General features: G+C 43.7%; 3 protein-coding genes across 6 annotated transcripts in view; 1 reads left to right on the top strand and 2 right to left on the bottom strand.

Annotated features, from left to right (window-relative positions):
- Positions 1-1,188: 1,188 nt before the first annotated feature.
- LOC143355330 (actin maturation protease) lies at positions 1,189-5,294 on the bottom strand. Of its 3 annotated transcripts, none has more exons than XM_076790069.1 (4): positions 4,990-5,294; positions 3,965-4,415; positions 3,556-3,888; positions 1,189-3,384 (listed from the first exon to the last, which is right to left on the bottom strand). In XM_076790069.1, exons 2-4 carry the CDS (start codon positions 4,177-4,179, stop codon positions 3,183-3,185), a joined length of 750 nt encoding a protein of 249 aa, XP_076646184.1. In that variant the 5' UTR covers positions 4,180-4,415; positions 4,990-5,294; the 3' UTR covers positions 1,189-3,182. The 3 variants fall into 3 exon arrangements, with proteins under 3 accessions (XP_076646184.1, XP_076646186.1, XP_076646185.1); XM_076790071.1 differs by lacking the exon at positions 4,990-5,294 and adding an exon at positions 4,808-4,828; XM_076790070.1 differs by lacking the exon at positions 4,990-5,294 and adding an exon at positions 4,686-4,802.
- An 803-nt stretch (positions 5,295-6,097) lies between these two features.
- On the top strand, positions 6,098-12,237 carry LOC143355327 (uncharacterized). The gene is made up of 5 exons (XM_076790065.1): positions 6,098-6,503; positions 6,645-7,200; positions 7,267-8,135; positions 8,219-8,444; positions 8,517-12,237. The coding sequence occupies exons 1-5, from the start codon at positions 6,409-6,411 to the stop codon at positions 9,225-9,227; spliced, it is 2,457 nt and encodes an 818-aa protein (XP_076646180.1). The 5' UTR covers positions 6,098-6,408; the 3' UTR covers positions 9,228-12,237.
- Tara (SERTA domain-containing protein 2 taranis) overlaps positions 12,106-23,562 on the bottom strand; it is a 49,735-nt gene continuing 38,278 nt past the window's right edge. The window contains exons 2-3 of one of the 2 annotated variants that reach the window (XR_013082487.1): positions 15,984-17,698; positions 12,106-15,396 (exon numbers count right to left, since the gene is read on the bottom strand). Coding sequence is in view for 1 of the 2 variants with exons in the window: in XM_076790066.1 (XP_076646181.1) it covers positions 16,391-17,698 (1,308 nt within the window). In the remaining variant the exon portion in view is untranslated. Of the gene's footprint in view, positions 17,699-23,562 lie in introns of both variants that reach the window. The other variant, XM_076790066.1, reaches the window with a different exon arrangement.

Here is a 23,562-nt window from a genome sequence, read left to right as displayed (position 1 = left end):
TTTCGATACAAGTTATCATTGTTATGAGCCCTTTCGGTGTTGAAGACGCGCGTTCGAATTTGTTAACATGTCAACGACATGTCCGCCGAACGTCCAACGATCACTATGCGAGCGATAGGCAGCAAAGAGGGTTGATCTATAATAGAATAGACGCCTTGTGTCCTGGGCGTGTATGATTGTTTTATACTAATTGTAGCACGACGTCGTTTGTCAAAAGAGGTTTCCCTCTCTCCGCACGCAGAGTACAATGCGTAAACAATGACAATATAAGTTTGTAGATCGTCTCGTAGAAATAGTACTGGTACTCTTTGTATAATAGTTTCGTCCTTGAACACCGTGGGCAGGATCCATGGATCATCGTCCCGGTGATCGTTCGGTGGATTCGGTGGCTGTTCAACGATATTTACAGGTGTGAATAGAAAATCTGTTGCGTTGCGTTACATCTCAGGACACAAGTAGACATTAATTATAACTGGGAAATAGTTAACAAAAACTAAACAAAAAAAAAACATGGCAACTGTGTGTGTTAGAGGAGAGCAACAATCGGGAGAAGCTATGAAATCTCGAAAACGAAAGATGGAACTGTGTTGTTGATGTTTGTAAGCTTGAAATATAAATGTAACGCAGTTTTTAGTATTCCATTGCGTTCCTATATTAACATCTTCTTTCCTTTCTGCAGGATGTACGCGGATTTATTAGCCAGCGTTCTTCTCGTGAATGATCACAATGACCAGCAAAGGTGCGAATACACTGGCAAAGTAACTTGTCACATTTCTTGCGAAAACAACTTGTGGAGATGTGTACACTTGTTTGCAAATATATTTTATACATTGTTTCGCTCTCTGAAAACAACTGTCGAGAGTGAGTCCAACTTACTGGCCGCCATCCTATGGCGAAAAATCTTGCAAGTTACTTGCTAGTGTAGTCGCAGCTTAATCAAAGTGAAGACCACCTCCGATTCTTTCAGTGGACCGCTCCTTATTTTTATATACATTCTTTTCCTCGGCGAAGTTGGCTAATAAATTTGCAAACGCCTCGTATACTCGTCCCTGTATCATTCCCATTTTCAACGAAACGCATCAGGGAGAAGAACGATGTCGGATCCGATCGAGTCAAGTCGCGGGGAACGTTCGGCCGACCCGGAAGAGATATATGTACTATAAAATAAATCGTATTCAAACATGTGTATAAATTATAACATTCTTTATATTTATCATGGTTAAAGCTAAAAACCGATAACAAATAAGTAAAATGCGTGTACACAAAAAAGAAACAAGAATTAACAATGATCACATATTAATCTCTTATAATGTAACACAATATATGTACCGCTCGGCTGTTGTTGCACTTTGGATCACAGGCGATACAATTGAATTATTGCGTGTTCGTTCGTATTGCATACACAAATTGGGCACAACAGAAAAACTTCTCCTGCGGTAGCGGAAACTTTCCTCGTTCCTGAGAAGGTGTCCGAGATACACAAATCACTTAGAAGCATTTCCATGAACCGAGTTACAGTTCCTTCTTCTTCAATGTTCCTCTGCGACGAGAGACCGTAACATGCTATGTAACGGAAGACGTTATACGATTCCTAATGAACGTGATTTGGGCTCCGGAGATTCGAGCAGGAAAATATGGTACTTTTGATTATCTTCGTAGATATCTCGAACGGAAACGCGTCTCGCGGAAATAAATAGAGCTTTCTTTTCTTTTCTTTTTTTTTTTTTGTTTTTGTTTACAGAGTATTATCGAGTCGCGTCCGCGACAACCAATTCAGAGACGCCCGTGAAGACAAGCGGCACAGTGTACAATTCTCCTGTTAATAAATGAACCTCACATTTTGGCGGCACTTGGGTACACTTTATTTTTCTTTATCTCCCAATGGTTTCTTTTTTTCGTCGATTCGAAACCATTCGAGGAGTCTACAAATTTATAGCATCTCTTCTCTTTTTGAACCTGCTGTATGCATTTTACTGACAGATTTGATAGAAAACGCTTAAGATACCGTACAACTGAAGAAACCAGCCAGTCGTAAGGTATCTCCAGGTTTTATAATTCAGTGCATATATATATTTGGATAATATATATGTATGTATGTATATATAAATTATGAGGACTACGCCCATACTTTACATATTAGTAAATAAATAATAAAACAAGCATATTATATATAATCTACACAGTAAGATCCTTTTTTTTTAGAAGCACATTGCTTTCGAGATACTCAACAAAACATTGTGATAACATGTGTCGTGGGTACAGCGACATAAAATCCATTTATATGATTTGTTACTTTTACATATACATATATATATAATATTTGATAAAAAGTCTGGCATAGTTATCGTGTATGATTGTATAGTAATCGTTCGAATTTAGGCGATCGTTTATCTTAAAAGCAATGCGCTCAATCTGATATAGCACACGAACATTAAGTTTTATTGCCTCAAATGCAATCTGCGAGACTCTTGCGATAGATTTAGTCTTTATTCATATAATGCCAACATAAAAATATTCACAATCATTACCCAAAAACTTTTTGACGATCTCTTGCCGCTAAATAAATATACTTATGTAGATCTGTTCATCCCGGCTAGTTACGATTTCGATAACTCCCTAGCTAATACACTTAGATAGCTATTTAATGTATAGATATTTTTATAGACTTTTTTTTCGTTTATTCGTCACGTTCGCCCGGTTCATGCACGTGTACGTACATCTAGTTTCTCAGACTAAATTTACGCGCATGCTTAGTACGTATTGCATCACAGGAAGAGTTTAATACTCGACACACAAAAGAAAGTTGTTTTTTTTTTTGTTGTTTTTCTTTACGAAATAGTTCGCGTGCATGTAAGTCAAACGCATGATATTTATTATTATTATTTACGTTGTGTGTCGAAGAGCTTAACGAATAAAGTATCATCTTTGTTATTCTATCTGATACCGAAATTTCGAAGACCAATCACTCCCCACGATATCGAATAAATTCTGTGATGCGAGTTGAAACACATGGTACCCTCCTTGAACCATCACATCTCATAAACAAATTTTGCGGCAGCTGTGCAAATATTGTTACGCTTTGAATATTTACCATGTACCGTAATGTGGATACAGAGTAACGTTAGAAAGTAATTTCTGTCTTTCACTGTGATATCATTACCTACAAATTCTTGTACATGATTTTATATGTATGGATGTAACGCCAGTGCCCTACCGCGCAGACCTCTTTGTCCTCCGACTCCACCCTTTGGTATAACATATCCTCCAGCATGTCTGGCTGTCCCTTCCTCTTCCAAATTCCCATTACTTTCGATCAAATCGCGTAGCGGCCAGCAAGCTAAGTGACGTGATTTTCCATGGCGTGCTAGGACATGATAGCCTTGTCTGAAATACGGGTAATTTAATTAGCTCAAGTGCTTTCGCTTCTTATGGTAATTCTTAAGGAAAAAGTCCAGTTTAGAATGTTAAAAATACGGTGATCCTTGTGAACCTTTATTAATAATTATTTCAGTCTTTAATTCCTTTGTTTAAAGTAGTATGTAAATGTGATTGTACCTAGATGAAATTAGACCCACGAGTAATGCCCAGTGGGCTTTATGGCCTCTTTTTAAGCAGGGAGCATGGTTGAAATCAGAATCGTATGGGATCAATACCATAGCCCCGTGAGCTAAAGCGTGAGTCAAAGTGTCCGGGCATTGTTGCAGATCTACTAAAATGTCTGGTCTGTGATCGGGTAAATATTCTGCTGCTAATGTGCCCATGAAATCAACGCTGTATACTTCCCCGTGTTGCGTGAAGCCTCTCACACGAGCTTCTGCTAGAAGTTGGCTCACGGAGACAGGTTTTGTGTACTCCTGCGATGCCATAGCAAGTGCCACCAAACCACATCTGTAAAACAATACAGTATTCAATTGTGTACAAGATCTAGTAAAATTTTTGTTGCTGAAACAAAACTAAAACTCACTGTGGCCCGTCTTGCAAAATTGGTTCAACTTGACAAAAATATGTTACTTCTGCATCCTTTAGCTCGTTTCGAGCGATTAGCTTTTCGATCTCTGCTTCCGCAGAAGTAAGGGTAATCTTGGCCCAAGAAGGCAGGGAATCCGCATCGCTCACTTCTGTTTTTTCACACATAGGTGCCTCTGGCAAGCTTGGGAGAGGCGGAGGTGGTGCTGGCATTTCTTGCAAAATAAATGCTGTACGAACGACTACTTTGTTCGATGAACAAATACCTGGTCGAAACTTTATGATACAACGGCGACAATCCCACAGCTATGAAATCATGCACCTATACTTCAACGTTTTCAATTTGAGAATTGCCATCTCTCAGTGGTAGCCTTCCTGTTCACCGCCAGACAGCATAGTGGTTCCAGTTCATTGCAAATGTTCCTCACAATTCTTTGGACAGATCCAAGCTGAAATATCGAAAAAACACAGTATGTAATTTGCAGTATAGTTCGTAAAACGACAACCGACGAACACGATGCTCGGAAACGACGAAAAAATCCGGCAAATTAAAAACTTCGAGCCTACGATAAATCGATTAAACGTGCTGCACAAGAAAGGGCTAATTATGTGAACTGTCACAATTGCATTTCTGCATTAGTCATTTAACCTTGAGAAATCTATTACACCAATCTGTCATTGTTTCAATAATCGTGAATTGCAAGAATCTTGGACAATACCGTCGAACGCAATTATTATTGTGCTATCGGGTGGCTCGACGCGATAAAGTGCATCGATATCTTTTACTTCGGTCCGGAAAGTCTTGAATGATTTCTGGAGATTCTAACGCGAATGAACATACTCGCTACAAAAATTCTAATGGCAGCACATTGCACGACCGACATTGAACGGAATAGTGGATGGCGATCGTATTCTGCAAGACGGAGTGTCCATTACCAATTCAATTTTATTTTATCGACGTTCGTCAGAGATCCGATTAAGATGAAACGGGCGACCGGGCTAGTCAGTATTTGTTTACCGTACCTAGAATACAAGAAAATCGCAGGCAGCACGATTTTGACGTTTACACGTCCCTCCTATACACCCTGTGACTCATGCACGTACATTATGTAATTCTTTGGCAGAAATACGAATCAACACTCGGCGCACGTTGACGTGACGATACTAAGCGACTCGTGCGAGCTCGCGACGATTTTTTAACGAACGACAATTACTCGCTCAATACGACTGCAATTCGTTCCTCTCCCGAGGAGGAGGCTCTTAGGCTGACATAGCACACTATGCCTTACTTGCAGGCGTACGTCGCGCTATACAGTCTGATAAGAAATTTCTCGCAGCCGCTGCAGCCCCGCAGATGATTCCACTAGTTTAGGTAAGCGCATTGTTTGCAAGAACCCTAGCCTCGGGAAATATATTGTTTATCTCTTTTCACTCTGACCCGGACTGGAACAGGTGCAGGGATTTCTGTACGTATCGCGTGAGATTGTACACTCACGCGACAACTATAGATAAAGTCTTTCGAATCTGTCTGATAACAGCACGGGAACCGATTGGCCGAGCTACCAACCTCGCCGCCAATCCTCGGACGAGTATCAAACAGTGCTGCCTTTGCTACTTGAAGTGAGAAATGATCGAAGAAAGCCTGATCATTTTTACCATTATTTGTTAATATTTTTTTCTTATACATACTATTAAAGGAGAGTTTATAATACTCTTTTTTTTTATTAATAATGTCGTTCAGCTCCCCCTTCGCTATTGTACCATAATTTTTAATGTTCCATGCTAAAAGTTGCCCAGGTTCTGTTCCATACTAAAAATGATTAGGGGACAGCTCTGTATCGGGAACACCGAAACCCCGGTCGTGAGCACTCTCATATCCTCTCTGGTGCTGTGTGCAATGTCTGTGCTGTGGAACAGACGGTCTGTCATTATTTGGAGTCCGCTGCTAATGATGCAAGTTCTGGTCCAGGCTAAAAAGATGATGCAGGTTCTGGTCCAGGCGAAAAGTAGACTAGGGGGCAGCACTGTACCGGAGACACTAAAATCCCGGGCGTGAGCACTCTCATTTCCTCTCTGGTCTGTCGGTAATTTTAGCTACTAGTTTCAACATTTTTCCACTATCAAGTATGGCGCTATTTAGCGATATGTTATGTCGACAATTTGCATTGTTATATTTTATGTCACAAATTGCGTTTCAGGATACGAAAATAAAAATACGATAAAACAATGATTTTTCAATACCTACCTTTGTCTACTTTGTTATACATACAAAAATATACAGACCACCGTTTAATGTACACGACAATGGGAGAGTGATGTGTAGTGTATAATTAAAGTCAACATAAATGACGTATGGTTTGACAATTTTAACACGAGATGCGCTCTATTTAAATGGGGCATAAGAAACAATAAAGAAAGTTAATCAATTAAAGTATTTGCAAAATGAAAATAGTTTGTGCTGCAAAGAATTGTAAATACTCTTCAGAAACTGAAGACTCGACACACGTTATTTTTATTAATTTCCCGAACGATGATATGTAAGTTTTGCGAAAAAATAAATTGTTCTCAATTAGAACGATGCCGTAATTAAATGGCAAGCTTGTTCCAATATTTCTTCTTACATTGTTAAAGTGTACTGAATATTGTTTACATATGTATAAAGAATGAATATTTTTCAGGTCTAAAATATGGGCACACCATTCTGGCAGAACAGACCTTTTAGCAAAGTCTAACGAAGAATTACATTTAAATTACTACGTATGTTCTCATCACATTGAAGACCATTACTATTTGAACAAAACTGAACCTATTATAATAGACCAACATGCTGTTCCTACATTATTCGGATCAGACGATATAGCGAAAAGAAATGTACAAAATATGTTTGTTAGAAACGAGCAAATTGAAATAACAGACAATGTTGAGTTAACAGATTGTGATGTAGATGTTGAGATGGACCAGTATCAAGATATCAACACAAGGTTTTCCAATTTATGTAGAATATGTGGCGAATCATGTTTGGATGGTATAGAGATCTTCACTGAGAAAGGCATAGAATTAAAAATAAGAGAAAAAATGAGTTTACACTTGCCAATAAATCCCAGTTTAGAAGACTTAATGCCGCAAAAAATATGTAGCAATTGTTATGATAATTTGGAAACAGCTCATTTATTAGTTACGACATCTTTAAAGACCGATATGAGATTGCGAAAGTTTCTAAATATCAAGGAAGGAGTAAGTATATTTATTTTGTACAGTGACTGTAGACAAATAACTTTATATATTATTATCGTTTTGCAGTTAAGTTATTATGACAATAAATACAATGAAATAGTAAAAACATGTTCTTCGGAAGTGATAAATGAGATGTACATGAACAGAACAATCCATACTATGTCTATAGAATTATCACCTAATGAAGGAGAAGAAGTAATAATGAATCAGGATGTGCCCGCAAAATTGAGTTATCCGGAGGATATTGTTCTAAAGAAAGCTAGCTCTTCAAACAACATAAGAAAAGAAATGCAATCTGAATTAAATAGACTTATTGAATCGTACAGTGATGCACAAAATCATATAGCAAACGGTATTAACGAGATTGCATCATTACACTGTAAAGATACATTTAAAACTCGAGCAATGTTTGAGAATCAGAAGATATTGTGCGACGAAGATGAGATAATTGTACAGAAGCAGAAAGAATTATCTGGTAGTATAAACGCTAATGAATCATTAGTGCTTTTAAATTGCAAACCTTTTCATGAAGAAAATTACGAAATCACGGATAAACAGCCTGCAACAGAAGTTGACTGCAATGTTAATAAAAATACCGATAATTTCAATATTATTGCAATGGCGGAAACAAATAAAAAATGTGGTCACTGTCAGTCCATTTATAGCACCAAAAAAGAACTATTAAATCACATCGCAAAACGTCACGAAAGTCAACTGTTATTCGCGTGCATTATCTGCGATAAAAATTATGAAAAATGGTCGAGTTTAGACGTTCACGAAGCTACGCATAGGACAGATAAACCGTATCTGTGTGATTTATGTGGAAAGAGTTTTAAGCACTCCAATAATCTGAGGGGTCACAAGAGAACCCATTTAGACGACTCGAAAAAGAAACGACACGCCTGTGAAATTTGTGGGAACGCGTTTAGGTCTAGGTAGAGTTTCTACGCTAATAAATGCTGTTCAATTTTGCGAATGAAACATCGATAATTCAATTTATGTTACGTGTACAATTTAGATTTCACTTGGGAGAACACATGAATCAGCACAATGACCACAAACCATACTTTTGCGAAAAGTGTGGAAAAGCTTTTTACAAGAGGATACAATTAAGGCAACACAGACTATCTCATGGAATGAATAAACATGTTTGTCCAATATGTGGAGCATCTTTCAATCGGAAAGGAAATATGAATACTCACCTCAAAAGACATAGCAACGATAGTGGAATGTACACTTGTAGTGTAAGTATGCCACTGTTGAATTCACTATTGAACGATTGCGAAAGTAATAAACAATCGTTTTGTTCTTTCTAGATTTGCACGTGCAAATGCAAATCGATGAGCGAATTAAAATTGCATCGGAAGAAACATACGGAGGAAGATATTATGGAAAGTATTAAAAAAAAACACTCTGATCAAACAGAATGGCAATGCAAAACTTGTAGTCAGATGTTCACCAATCGAACTGATTTTTTAAACCACGTACGCTTGCATAAAGGAGAAAGAACGAGAGTTGAATGTGATACTTGTGGCAAACAGTTGGCTAGTAAAAATTCTTTAATTTACCATAAGAAATCTATGCATTCCAAGGAGAGGCCGCACATGTGTCAATATTGCGGGGACTCGTTCGTTTCCAAAGAGGCACGTCTCATTCACGAAAGGATCCACACTGGAGAACGTCCTTACGTTTGCAAAATATGCAAAATGGAATACAAGTGTTCCAGCAATCTCAATCAGCATATGAAAATTCATTCGGATGTTAAACCCCATAGGTGTACATATTGCGGTAAAAGTTTCACACGCAAGGGAGCGCTAGCTGTTCATCTAAGAATCCATACAGGCGAAAAACCCTTTCCCTGCGAAATTTGCGGCAGAAGATTTTCGCAAAAGAACGATATGTTGAAACATACGAAAACGCATCACGCGAAAATGTTGCATTGCGAGAAATGCGACGAAGTTTTCGCGAAAAAGAAAGACATTTTAAAGCACCTCTCGGTGCATAAACAAAGTGACCTTATAGATTAAGAGCATCTCAAACAGCTCAAGCGAATACAATTTTATAGAGTGACTGAAAAAGTTTTATTAATTTATTGTGCAATAAATTTCTACTGCGATCGGTGCATTAATAATGCGCACGCTATATTTTGTTACGATGTACCTAAATAAAAATACTTCCGCAATTATTCGAATAAAATCGAAAAATCATGTTTACTTCGCTGTTGATCTACTGAAGTTACCACTATAAACATCATTTTTAGATGAAGCAAGACTTGTTAGAATAGTTAATTTTCTATTGACCGATGAGGATAAAGGGGTTCACAAAATATCACAACACCATTATTATATATAGAATAATACTCTTTATTGTTTTTGATAGTTTTTGTTGTTGTTGTTGTCCATATCGTGCGTTATTCTTTTACTTTTCATCAGGTTAATCGTTTTTGCGCTGCATTTGTTATTCCCATTTTTGTTTTTCTGTTTATGCTGATTTCTGCTGCTGGTATTTTGGTAAAACGGTATGCGATACAACTTCACAACTTTGAAACAAAAATTAAAACGAATGAAAAAGAAAAATACGACGTGTCCAACCACTCGAGAACTGTGCGTCCCGCGTGCCGTGCATTCATGGACCACTTAGGACTAGAGTAATTGCGATTCTTGCTTCTTTTCTTGTTTCGGCTTTTTTTTGCAATCGTAATAAATTGGCGAACGCTCGCGCGTAATGACAAAGCCGCGAGCTCGCATTCCCCTAGTTATTCGTTTTTGCACCCTCTCGTCCCCGAACCCTTCCCCTTCCCCTTTGCCATTCAGATTTTAGCGCGTTCCCTATGATACGTTTTTTCCCCTCATTTTACTACATACGTTTTTTTTTTCTTTAGACGTGGTCTCGTGACACGGCCACGAGTTACAGTCGAGTAATCGGCACACGTTCGAAGATACAACCGTGCATCTTAAAATTTTCCTAGCTCTATTAAAATGGCCGCACACGCGGCTCGTATGGCGAACGTGCCCCCAATCGGGACGCATCGATTTTCGGCGAAAGTACGTCTAAAACGCATGATTTCAGTGCGAATTTTCGCGGATGAACGATAGTAATATTCGGGGGAGTTTTGCAACGTTGTCGACGAACGACCTCGCGCACACGAAAAAGACAAAACGGTGGTCTGGGGATGTCGTTGGATGATCCGGAGTTTCGTCTAGTGTTTCCTCGATCGCCAGAAAATCGACGCGGTCCCTCGGGAGCGCGGATTCGCTTCACGCGCCCGGCGCGATTTTCGATGCAACATCATCATCTCGTTTTCTCGCGTCACCTTTTTTTTTCCATTTAATTAATTAACTCTGTCTTTCTGTAACCGTCTTCTCCACGCTACTATTTACAATGTACAGTGTCGTGTGTTTTCACCTGTCCTAGGTACGCGGTCACGAATGGGACTCGTTCGTCTCGGTAAACCGTTCCAAGTCTAACTGCATCCTCCCGTCCTCGGTTGTTTTCGGACAATGTTCGTGAACCGTGGACAACCGCACGCGGTCCCTTTCCCCTAAAACGATCAGACAAAGGCACCGCGCGCCCGTTGTCCACCGTCGTTCGACGCAAAACGCAATAATAATAACATTAATGATATAATCGTAGCAATAATAATAGCATTAACCGTACAAAAAAAAAAAAAAAAGAAAAAAGAAAAAGCTCGAGGACGCTGGTTCGTTCGCGAGGCGGCCCACTCGAACTGTCGCTACACATCGGTTTAATCCGGGTTAATTGCTAACTAATTCTCGTTCAGATATCGTGTAATAGGAACTTAATCGTACGTCTTCGCGCCAGCCCAATTCGTTTAACTCTTCATAGGACAATGCGGTTGACACACCTCGGCAATCTCTCTCTCTAACCCTTTGACTGCGGGAAGCGTGCATATACCTCCTTCTAGATCTTTTATCTGTACACACAAAAGTTGTATATGTACGTTCGATTAAATTTATCCTATTCATTGTTCAATTAAAACCTCGCACGTTTCTCAGAGTGACAATTTTTGCTATTCTCAGACACCGTGAGATCTTTAATTTTTTTCCTGCGCGTGTTGTAAACATTCTTTAAACCGCACAAGTAAGATGTACTTCCTTGAAACGGAACTCGCAGATTTAGAGTGTGAAGCATCGCATCCCCTTTCGTACATTTTCAAGAAACGTATAAGGGTTTCGACACGTTCTATCTAACAATGCGATTGTTACTATCATCGTACATGTAATTTAATAATCGTGAAGTGTTTCAGTTGGTCGTCCGATGGTTCCGGATCGGAGCCGCAGTCAGAGGGTTGAACGACCGAAAGGTAAACAGTAACAAAAATGAAAAATCAAGAACAACGTGTCCGAATGTTCGAGGGTGCTATCAAAAGCTCTGTCCCGTAAGGAGTTAAGAACGCAACTCGGACGAGATCGTGCCTTGACCAGCAATGGGGACAACCGATCGCTCCAACAAGGAGAGCGGGACATTTGTTGAAGAAGCTGAGGGGGATCTCTCGCAAACGTTGGCCGGGCGACCGGTACAATCTGCGCTCGACGAGCACGTGAAAACGTTCTGGAAGAGCTGCGCTGTGGACGAACGTGGATGACAACAACGGAACGGTCGTTTGTCCAACGTTTGATCGGTCGTCGGTGTCGATCGTCGCCGAGGTTGCACGTCTGTCGAACTGAATTTGAGTGGAGAAAAGGGCCTCGTGGGCCACCCGCAAAATTGCTAGCGCCGCCATCCGAACGACAACGAGATTCCGCGAGTCCCCGTTACCGCTTTGTATCACTTATCACGGTAAATATATATAATAATCTTATATATATACTTCTTGTTTATATATATATATATATTCATATATATATATAATATATAATATCTTATATGTATATTTTCTTCACATTATACCTATTATATCATCTTTTATTCTTCGCTTAAACGTACTTCTGCGCGTGCGCTATTTATACTATTTACAATGATTCCACTTTTCCTTCGTTACGTCTTACAAATCGTAGTCCCCCCGAAAAAGAAAAAGGAAAACAAAACAACTGTTCGTTTTTTACACGCCCGATTTCTCGTCGTCGAAAACAGAAAGAAATTCTTCAGGATGCGCGCCGGTGCGAACGCACGCGTTTGCTTTTCTCGTTCGTCGTTCTCTTGCACGGTCTTGCACTCTAATCTCTCTCTCTTTCTCTCTCTCTCTCTCTCTCTCTCTCTCTCTCTCTCTCTCTCTCTCTCTCACTGTACAGCGCAAACTCTGTGTACCCGACGTACCCGATCTCCTCGCCCCCCTCCGGCCCCGCCATCGGCAGCGAGTTCTGCCGGGTAACACGACACCCCGTGGTACCCGTTGTTGTACTCGAACGCGTTCTGAACGCGGCTAAGGTACATCCGTGTAAAAGTACGAAATTATCTGGTGTGCCACGACGGGCGCAATCTCCGTTCTATCATTCCGTTCCCGAGGAGCTAAAACCTATCCACCCCCCTCTGCACCCGTGCTTGGCACCCCGCTCGACAGCCAACTCGTTCTCGAACTGCCATGAGTATTTTGTTTCGTTTCCTCCTCGCCGACACGTTGGTCCGCACAGCGAGCAATTCCGATCAGCTCGTGCTGTAGGGACAAACGTGTCTTGAACCGGCAAGCTGAGCCGACGAGGCGGCGTCATGATCGGAAACCGCAATGTATGGCGCGCGCGAGACGCAACAACGCGATGGACGAAATTTGTTAACAATCTAGCGTACGCTGCCGAGGCTCGCGCGTGCTTTACAGGCTCTCCAACGTTCACGCTCTCTCCTCGCCGGCCTACCATGCAAGAAAACAACTCCGGACGCTCGTATCGGTACACCTAGAACGTACGTTTCGCGTCTCTCTTTTTTTTTTTTTTTCTCGCCTCGTGTATGTACGTGTGATTTGTATTGTTTGTCTGGCTTTCTGTCGCAACCCGAATCGTAGATTCGCAAGCACACTTCCACTCAAGCGAGTCGTACATGATGGAACAACGCGAGCAGGATTCTCGTTCGTAGCGACGCTGCCAGATGCTAGGCAACGAGTAACAGGAACTCGAGCGAAGATGATTGTCCGAGTCTTGCGACTCGAGCCCACAGCGTTTGAACAGTATCGGAAGAGTATCCTGCTCGTCGGACATTAGAAACTCACGGGATCGGTTCAGTGAAGTGTACATCTCGTTTTCCCCGCCGAAACGATGTTGCTCGTTCTTTCGTTCGAAAGCAGCGTGCGTAAGAATTACAAACGACTCGAAAGGATCGGAAACGCACCGACGCAAGTTCCGGAGACTGTGATTCAGAAAAGGAAAACCGAATTTAGACCACGAAAAATCTCGCGAGCCAGAGCTCGCGATCCACGGTTGACAATTATTTCGACTTAGCACATACTGTGTAGCTATATACATCGAACTATTTAGCGTGTCTCCATGTACAGTCGTGTCTCGCTTGTGTATCCTTTGTGTATGCTTCTCTGTGTACAAATTCTACGCGTCTCTCTCGCTCTTTCTCTCTTTCTCTCTCGCTCTCGCTCTCTGCGCGCGTGTACGTGTGTCTCGTGTAAACATGTCGGCTTAACACTGAATTAATTACAGTTTAAATCACCTCGTGCCGGTAAAACGTTATTATCTATCGTCATTTTTGTTCTCTCGCGCGCGAAGTAGTCAGTCGATTTATAAAGTTCTATTTTATTCATATCGTTCGTTTCTTGCTTTTTTCTTTTGTTTGTAATCGTGTGTAGACTCGCTTATTAAACCTCGCTTAACTATCGATTTAAGTATAGCTGCTCTCTGATGGGTGTTTCTCTGCGGTATAATGTATATCAGTGGACGTTGAGGACGAGATCTCTCTCGCGCGCGCGCGCGCACGCGCGGATCGCCGCGCCGGTATACTCTCTTGTCTTGTCGAGTCTTTAATTAAACCTCGCCGAGTTTCTCGAAAACCCCAGGTAAATTTGGTCACCTTCGCACTATGTCCGTCGGCCACACTATTTTATACGTAATATAGTACATTTACGGGAGATCAGTGGCGCACAGTGGCCTCCGCGCGACGATCCGAAGGGACCGGATATCGTTAATCCCGATTTCTAAAATGCAGGTACATTTGTTAAGCGTCGCGGCGCCAGAACACAAGAACGTGCGTCTCCGTTTAAACGCGTCTCCGTCCACGGTGGGTCCTGCCGCCGATCCTTCGGCAAAAGGACATCGGTTTTTTGGCCCGTGATAGGATGGATGGAGCCGCGTTCGATCACGCCGTGTCCTGTCCGCGACGTCAGGACGTATTTAGACTCCTCGACGAAGACTGCGGGGCGATCCGTGCGAATGTACGCACATGGCTGTGTGTATACAGAAGTAAGCACCAGGGTGTAATCGTCCTAGCACCATATCGATTTCTTTCTCTATGTACGAACGCGTTCGTGTAATGTCTATGCACGTGTGTCTTTCTCTGTTCTAGATGTTGCGTGTGTGTACGTCTCCTGTGGTGTATCGGTGCGTGTGAATATGCAGGTATGAGATGTGTAGTATAGGCCACGGCGGTTACGTCTTATAATGTGTGCTTGTGTGTATGTGTGTGTGTGTGTGTGTGTGTATGTTTATGTGTTGCTCTCAGTGTATGGCATTGATTAATCGTCGGCTGGTTTTAATGTCTTTCTAATCCGAAGGAAAAACATCGATCGATGGATACCTCTCCTACTTCGATTGGCTGTCACGAGCGACGCCGGGGACGTCGCTGAAGAGTTCTCAACGCCGGCCGGCTAGGCGAGCGATACACACCGAATCACATTTGCCGACACCCCGCGAATATCCGAAACGTAACGGTGCGGAGAGGGACGATGATGGTTGTTCGTCGTTCCGTGGTGAAACGTTCTTTTCGAATCTGTCGGTCTTGTCGCGTCAGCGTCGCCGCTTAAAACATTTTTCGAGGAGAAGGCTATCTTGCACTCGTCAACCGCATCGCCGGCCCGGGGGCGTGGACGTTGAAAGCTCTGAGACTTTTCGTTCTATCTCGCTCTCCCACTCCCTCTCTCTCTCTCTCTCTCTCTCTCTCTCTCTCTCGCTCCATCTCATCTCACACACACATTCTCGCTCTCTCTCACTCTCTCTCTCTCTCTCATTTCTGTCTGACGTGCCGGTGGCGACATTTCGAGCGACCAGGGAACTCATACGTGTGCCGCCGTACTCGCAGGTGCAACTGCAAAAACAGATCGTTTCGATATAGTATAGTCATTTGAGGTGGTTTGTGGACAAGCCGATTGAGAACCCGATCTCGCGTTAACAAAGTCAATTAATCGCGTCAACGATTAGCAGATTCTATTCGAAAGGAACGACAGCTAGTAATGCAAAATCAAATTGTTCTAGCAGAATTTTGGATGCATAATCTGCAAACATAACGACTGATTTCGTCGTGTTAACCCTCGTAGGCTCCTCGAAAATAGTTACGCAAGAGATTCTCCGTTCGAACAAATATCAGGTCGGTGCAAAAGTTCGTGCGCGATTACCAAATCTTCATACCAATTAAGATACAACAAGGAATCGGACACGAACTTTTCCACCGACCTGATGCGTCTATTTGCAACAGAAAAAAATCCGACAGATTTTAAGATAGAAAACGACCGAGTTTTTATCCGAGGAGCGTAAGAGGGTGAACCCTGGAGCAGGCGAACGGGATCAAAGCCGCATTAATCGCAACGCGATTTAGTCGGTGCACCTGCTCGAGGGTGAAGCGTTTGTTGGTAAAGCGCGAATTCGGGTGCTCATCGATTGATAAATGGTAATCACCTCTCTGTTTCGCATTCTCGAAACATTCCGAGGTATGCGCCATGATATCCGCTACGTCTGCACCTGCGAGCGCAGCGTGTCACGACGCGCAGCCCCTGTTTTCTCCGGCAAGGGGCGCGAGAGCCCACGGTGGTGCCGGTTGCGGTGGTAGTGGAACGTAATCAAGAGAACCAACCAATCGGTGCGTAATTGACACGAACAGTAATAAATAAGAAAAAGAAGACCTCCAGTAGAGTCGCCGACCAGGCGTCGCACGTTTCCGAGAGAGGGCCGGCCACGACAAACAAACGGTCGCGTCGTCTCTGCACTCTCGACTCGCAGTCCTAGGTTTTAGCCGCGCATTATTTCCTCTGTGGCATCAGCGGATAGAAGTCGATGAGGTGACTCAACGATGTCAAAATCGGGGGCTATGATCCAACGCACATCAACGACTCGTGCGTACTACTGCTGTTTCCGGTGGTGACGCAGGCGCTGCCGATGTTGCTGCTCGCGCAGCTACCGCTTGCCGGCGCTAAGTGTTGCTGCTGTTGGTGGTGCTGTTGGTGTTGTTGGTGTTGCTGTTCCTGCGCCGTTGTACTCCTGAGGATGTCGTCCGCGGAGAGTGGGGTCAGCTTCCATCCGGGCATGAAGTCCAGGTCTAGGTCCGGCCCGATGTCCACGTCCAACAGTTCGTTGTTGTTCAGCGGGTCGAGGGGCGACTGACTCGAGAGGGATAGCACGCTGCCCCAGTTGATCGAGCGACTGTCGTCGCTGTCGCCGATCCCGGAGTCGACGTCGGTCTCGTTCGAGGAGGTCGGCGGCATCGGAAAAGGCGTTAGCCTGCCCTGCTCGGGCGGCTGGAGTTGGGCGATCGGCGCCGGTATCACCGGCTCCATGGGCGGCGGACTTCTGTCCCTCTCCATCTCCCGTTCGAGGTGCCTGAGCGTGTTGCAAATGAGAACGGAACGGTGCAGGCTCGGGTCCGGGAACTGACGGTACCTCGCCAACTTGCACATCGAGATGTTCAGGACGGCTAGCCGCTTCTGTCTGTAGCAGGCTCTGCCGCGCCGACACCAGCTCGACCTCGAGCCCTCGCAGCACCTCTCGTTCGCCCGGTAACTCGAGCCAAGCTCCAGATAACTCTTGCCGTTCTCCTCTCGCCGTATCGTCGGCGGCTCGTAATGGTGAGGCGCACCCCATTGAGGCTGCGGCCTGGACAATTGGCTGTAGCCATTGTTGCCAACCGGACTGCTCGGACCGCGCTGATGATGGTAGTAATGCTGGGGATGATGATGCAGATGCGCCACCGTCGAAGGCGGCGGCGCCGAGCTAGGCGTCGTAGGATGCTGTTGCTGCTGCTGTTGCTGCTGCTGCTGCTGCTGTTGCTGTTGCTGCTGCTGCTGCTGTTGCTGCTGCTGCTGTTGCTGCTGCTGCTGCTGCGACGTCTGGTGTTGCTGCTGCTGCTGTTGTTGATGCTGCTGCTGCTGCTGACTTGCCGACGTCGGCTGACAAGGATTTATCTGCAGGCAAGGCGGACTCACTTCCATCTCGTAGTATGACGCCGGTGTCTGGCTTAGCGGGGGCGTATAACTATCCTCCATCGCCCACCAGCTACCCTCCACCCGGCCTAACTTCGATGGGCTCTCGCCCATGTCCATGTCGAACTCCATGCAGCCCACACCTCCCTCCAGTTTACGTTTTCCTGCCGTGGCCTGCAGACCCATCATTGCACAACTCTGAAACCAAAGGAAAAGAACGTCGTTAGAACGACTGCTCGGCACCAAGGAACCAATAGTCTTGGAAAATGGAAAATGTCTGGGAAGCTATGGGGCATATTTAGCGCTTTCAAGATATAAGATTGCAGCGAAACAGCGCTTCCATGGAACCGCACGATGGAAGTAGGAGCGCGTCTCTGTGATTCGCACAGATGAGAAATATCGCGACAGATAAGCTAGGCAGATTTTCTGGAGGACCACTCGTCGACATGGCCACGAAAGACCTTGCAGAGTCCCAATACTCTGTTGCGAGCAGCAGAGTAGGCAAAACGACATGACTCAGAGGGTCGGCTCGCTGACAGACGTTGGAGAATGACGTCAGGCGTCTCCCTACCCTGGCCTGAAAGAAGTCATCGTTGGAATGGATGATCGAGTGGGCATGGAGGAGAACGAGAGGGAGCGCAAATGGCGGATGAGTGGGGGCAGGGGAGTGTTGTTACTCATTGGTTCAATCAACAAGCATGCGGGACCCTTGTGAAATGCTCTTCTTCATTTTCCTCCCGGCTCTTCTTTTTCTTCCGCCCTACCATGCCTCGTTCGAGACGGCGGCAAAAAGTTGACGTGTTTATGAAATATGCAAGAAATTTCTCAGTCCCAAATCATCTCTCTCGCTGCTCATGAGAATTATTAACACCATTTCTTACCCTTTGAGGGCGGCCGTTGCTATACCGAGGGCATAGGTAGCTAAACTTCCAGACAAATGATTTAACTATTCAAATAGCACGACAACATCATTTCCACTTCAGCTCGTTTGTATGACCTTGGTTTAATTCTTTCAGAAGACTTTCAAGAAATAGCTTCAACCCCTAAGCGATAAACGATGAAAATAATGAAAAGGACGATTAAGAGAAATTATCGGAAGATTTAGACAGCCGTTCAGAGTAGATTCTCATTAGCCAGTCGTTTAAAAATGAATAAAGTGTTGTTACATTTTCGCAGTCCCACTTAAGGGTTAACGATTCGATAGAAATAGCTGTTTTCAAACAATCCGAGCGTTTCTCGTCGGTGTCCGATGGTCGCAGTCACGCAAGTCACTTAGAACGTAATCGACCAATTACGCGTAATCCCAAACAAATAGCAGCGCACGTGGACATCAATGATTTACGTGCACGATCCAGCGACCGTGCCAGTGAAAGTAAGTAAAATAATCGTTCCTCCCTCCGAACATTGGCTGGCCGGAGCAGTCCGACAACGAGGGAAAAAGAGAAAGAAGAAAATTCGAAAGGGAAAAATTCGCGGTCCCGATTGAGAACCGCTGACGGTTGCACGAATTACCGCGAGATGTCACCGCCGACATGTTCGTCGGCTCGTCGGCGTCCACGTGGTCTGCACATGACGTTTGATTTCACAAAAACAAAAAAAAACAAAAGAAGAGAAGCAGAAATAAAAACAATCCGAGTCACGAGGAACGGCGTTGTTGTAGCCGGGGATGCGAGCCGGCTTATAATTCAACGTTACATCGATGCGTTTAGGTTTTCCCGCTGCTGGCGAAGTCAAAGAGCGAACATGTACCAACGGCAAGAACAGCGGGGCGGGGGGGATTGCGAGGAAACTAGCTATGCCATCGGTCACGATGATACTGCTCACGATACGTGGCAAAACAAGACGTCCGACTCACAAGTCGAGAAAACGCGACTTTTAACGAGAATCAAGTCTACAAGTATTTCAGGGGTCTATTTCATCAGGAGTCTAGAGGCCATCAGCAACCCCAATTTTTCATTCATCAACGAATCCTCTTGGACACAATTTTGTTTGTTTCGATCATTGTCAATTTCTCTTATAGGTCTGTGAATACAGTTTTTTTTTTTTTTGTTACTTCTAGTAAATTATGAATGTCTCAGCGGCGTTCGTCGATAGTCTACGGCGTTTGCATGGATGTTGGAGTTTCTACTGACCCGGGTCTGCAAGGTATTTTGATTGTTGCTCACACGGGCGAAGTGGGAGCGTTTTCTCGGTTTGTAAATTTCTGCAACCGCTAGCCGTGGTGGCAGAAGTAGCAGCCAACGTTTCAATCCGAACTCGACGGTGCACATCCGCCGTGGTGGCCTACTTGGAATACGACTCGCTCGCGAAGGTTCTCCTTCCAACAGGGTCGACCAGTCCCGGAGCTCTCCGAGAGAGGATTCGCAGAATCGCGGGGAAAACAATGACGGATCGTATCCGCGAGCTTGGTTTTGCCTTCCACGACGGTGAAACTGTGCTTTTCTTGCTGCGCTTCATCTTAACCCCTCGCCGTGTAATATCGAGTTGACGAAGATTTCAGAGTCTACTCGAATTCTAATCAGCGGAGCTGCGAAGGTAAATCGTACAGCAAGGGGATGAATCCTCTTGCGCTCCGTTGACGACGGACACATTCCAGATTTGCTAATGTACAGATTCCCGATCGATTGAATTTGCATTTCGGCCAACAAAGTTATTTTGAAACTACAAAGTCCGAGGATTATTGCTGAACGTCGTTGAAAATATTAGGTATTGACAGAAGGGTTAAACCGCTGTCGACGGTATTCTTTGCTGGAAGCATTGTCGGCGGTGGTAGGCTCGTGGATGAAGACCTCGGCTAATTCGCATGAAGGATCCGCAGGCCATCTAGGTTTGCGAAACATGGCCCGGGCACTTGTTGAATCGAGACGGGGCCACCGGGTGGTTATACTGCGCGGGGGGTTGCCACGTATGGGATTTGCTGTGTGTGGCAGAAATGCGCGACTCTTAACTGGCCATAAATCAAAGTCAAGAAGCGCGCTCGGCTCGTTCTCTCGCTCCCTCCCTCGCGTTCTCTTCCTCCTTCTGTCGCCCTCTCCCTCGGTCTCGTGAAAATTTTTCAAGGGTTGCGGTTTGCACGGCTCGCACTCCACCAGGCCGAGCATCTTTTCAGCCTCGCCTTAAGTTTGAATCGCGGCGCTGATTCAAAGGGAACTAGCCGAGGAAGGCTGGGCTTTTGTTCGACTTAAATGCCGTAGACTTTTGCCACCGTTCGCTGTTTCAAGCCAGTCGATTGCGCCAATTATTGTGCTACACTGTTCTGTTGAACGCGTAGGCTTTCAACGTCGTGATCTTTCGGGGGATCGTTTTGAAAGCAACCGTAACCGTTGGCTTTTGTAATTCCCGTTGAACGCGTTCCCTATCGAGAATTTTCGCTGCGACGCGTTCCAGAAGAACTTCAATATTTTGTTGAATAATATTAATTCCCTAAACAACGATTAACCGAGGATTTTTGTCTTGTTTGTTCTGAGGAGATTTCATTACAATTGTTTGTTATTTAGTTTCGAGTTCAACGCTCAACTGACGGCGTTGGGCGAAGAAAAAGGTGTGGCCGAAACAAATTTTGAACGAATGTAGGACAGCAGAAGAAATTTGCAAGAAATTTCGAGGCAGAATTTCTATAAACAAGTTCGCCCTAATTTCTGGTTTATCGTCGGGAATGTGGGTCAATGGAATGAACGTGAGAGAAGTACTAGAACTAGAAAAGATTCATGACGACTGCGCCCGCAATAAGATAATGTTCACCGCATGAAGCCTATCTACACGAGTCGGGCTGTGCGCGCGAGAAGATTAACCAAAGTCGACCGAGAAGAATCGTATCGGTAAAAGGCCTCGAAAAACCATAAGCGAGAACAATCGGGGGAACAAGAAAAATTCGTAAAACTAAAATATTTCATCGATTTTTACAAGGAAAATTTTCTTTTTTCTCCGATTGAAATATTTATCGACGGTTGAAACGAGAGTAGAAACGTTCACGGAAAAAGCAAAATATATTTTTCGTGCAATTTTTGCGACAGTCTCCACGCAGAGCGGCGAACGTGAGAAAGAATCAAAAGTAGAGAAGGTTTGTGGTGGATCCGGCTATGCCTGACGATGAGGTAATGTTTGCTACACGAGTCAAAGCTATCTAGCCAGCCAGAGAACGAACACACACGAATCCGTGCTCGAGCCAGTTGGAGCCCCGTAGATAAAACCGGCGAGTGTATGGTACCGTACATTCCTAAGCTATATGCGTGTACGCTAAGCATGCGCGGACACATTCTTACCGTTATACTGAAACATCCAATATTTCAACGAAATCGCTTCGCAAGAAAAACAGAATAACCCTTAACGATCTTCAATACATAAATTACTTCGCAGCCGCTCGCATCGAAAGAAACTGTACAAAAATACTGAATCCTTGGGAATTAGTCTCATAACTCGGTCACACCAGCGTCGCGTGCACGGTCGAGTCGGTCAGAGTTCCGACGTCCGCGAAGAAGATAAAACGCGAAGATTCGAGCGACTCAAACTTCAAACACCGAGCAAAAAAAAAAATCGACCGATAACGATACCGTGAATTCGATATTGCCTCTCAATTCCTTTTTGCAGAAATCGTTGCTTGTCATCTTCGTGGTTCACGAGGCTACGATTTTTAACCCCTTGCTTTAGAACAGCCATTGAATGCATTAACCCTAAACACTTTTTTTTAGCGAAGAATAAAAATTGATCTCTTTCTCAATTTATTGTACTTCCTCTATTGCCTCTCTTTGTTCCGATGTATATAAAATGTTATTAGCGAGGGTCTGCATGTTATTGATTTCTTTCAAACCGAAATAAAATTGTCTTTTTCTTTTATCAATATTTAATCATTAGAAAAAGAATATAAGCATTCAATAAATAAAGTTTAAACGAATTAATAAAAGATATTTCTCAACAATTTGTAAAAGGAATGGTGGGTATTTTTGGGTAAAACGGGGCATCCGACATCGACCCCTTTCCGTGAACTATTTTGGATGATCACCGAAAATATGGTGGACCTAATCATGGAATGGGAGGACTCTAAGCTCGAACTCGCGGATGCGATGTGCGAGCGCGAACGGGTCGGTGCGAATTTTCTGCGCTGTTCGCTGCCACAGGAACGACATCGAGGCGATGTTGATGCCGGCGGTTGGCAGTCATGACAACATGACGTCAACCGGCCGTGTGTTATTTTCGAAAGGGGACTCTAGCGATGCGCCGTCTGCCGGCGAGATCGTCAACTGCGAAAAACGGCTCGACAACGGCGCGTCGCGAAACACGCTATCGGGCCAAGAAACAACAACGGCGCATGATACTAGCCCGCTGGTGTGTTTCCGATTATCGAGCGTAATTCCCTGGTAATATTTAAATAATTAAGAAATCCCTCGGCACCCGCAAAGAAAAAAATATATATACTGTCGCCGAACGCCAACTTCGCCGGGTCTCCCATCAATATTAGATGCTGGCGCGTAGAGTGCCTTTTATATAATATTGCTTAACTTTTATTAGACCGTTTATCAACCGAGCGGCCGGCAATAATTAGACTGCGAATTTTTATACAAAATCAAATTTTTTTCACTCATTTGAATAGGAGCCGATGACGATTCATTTTCATTCATTTTGTTTTAGTTTAACTAATTTTCCGTTCTGGTGTTCGTACTGTTTCGCCGTGAATGTATAAATTATTATAATTGAGACGCAGCTTGTATATGTTAATGAGAATGATATTCATTGCAGTTGATACCTTTTTTATCGAGTTGCAGTACTTTGAAAAAATTGTTTAGTTTCGGAATTAGCAAGATCTTTCAAGACTTTCCGGAATTTTTGAAGCGATTTTTTTTTTTTTACTGGAAACGTAAACTACTTGCTTTTTTTTTCTGTTGCTCATGCATTTATTCATTTTTTATTTCTTAGCATTTAAAATAGTACAGCGAACAACCTCAAGTGTTGTACGTTCTAGAGAGTTATTTTCCAACGATTTAATATTTATGGCAGAGGTCCCTGTTTTAGGAGTTCCAGAATTAATTTAATTAAGAGATGTTCGTCACTGGCCAGCATAATTTCTT

This window comes from Halictus rubicundus, chromosome 6 (genome assembly GCF_050948215.1).
Source record: "Halictus rubicundus isolate RS-2024b chromosome 6, iyHalRubi1_principal, whole genome shotgun sequence".
Classification (NCBI taxonomy): Eukaryota; Metazoa; Arthropoda; class Insecta; order Hymenoptera; family Halictidae; genus Halictus; species Halictus rubicundus.
The sequence above is the reverse complement of the archived record's forward strand: the minus strand, read 5'-3'. Positions and strand labels throughout refer to the sequence as shown.

What these genes read in the sequence shown, in the direction of transcription:
- LOC143355330 (XM_076790069.1), bottom strand. Translation starts at nt 4,179, where the DNA reads ATGCCAGCACCACCTCCGCCTCTCCCAAGCTTGCCAGAGGCACCTATG. An exon ending in ATTTTGCAAGACGGGCCACA is followed by an intron (nt 3,889 to 3,964) that starts GTGAGTTTTAGT and finishes ATTGTTTTACAG; the next exon opens with ATGTGGTTTGGTGGCACTTG. An exon ending in GTGGGTCTAATTTCATCTAG is followed by an intron (nt 3,385 to 3,555) that starts GTACAATCACAT and finishes CCCGTATTTCAG; the next exon opens with ACAAGGCTATCATGTCCTAG.
- LOC143355327 (XM_076790065.1), top strand. Translation starts at nt 6,409, where the DNA reads ATGAAAATAGTTTGTGCTGCAAAGAATTGTAAATACTCTTCAGAAACT. An exon ending in AATTTCCCGAACGATGATAT is followed by an intron (nt 6,504 to 6,644) that starts GTAAGTTTTGCG and finishes AATATTTTTCAG; the next exon opens with GTCTAAAATATGGGCACACC. An exon ending in GTGGAATGTACACTTGTAGT is followed by an intron (nt 8,445 to 8,516) that starts GTAAGTATGCCA and finishes TGTTCTTTCTAG; the next exon opens with ATTTGCACGTGCAAATGCAA.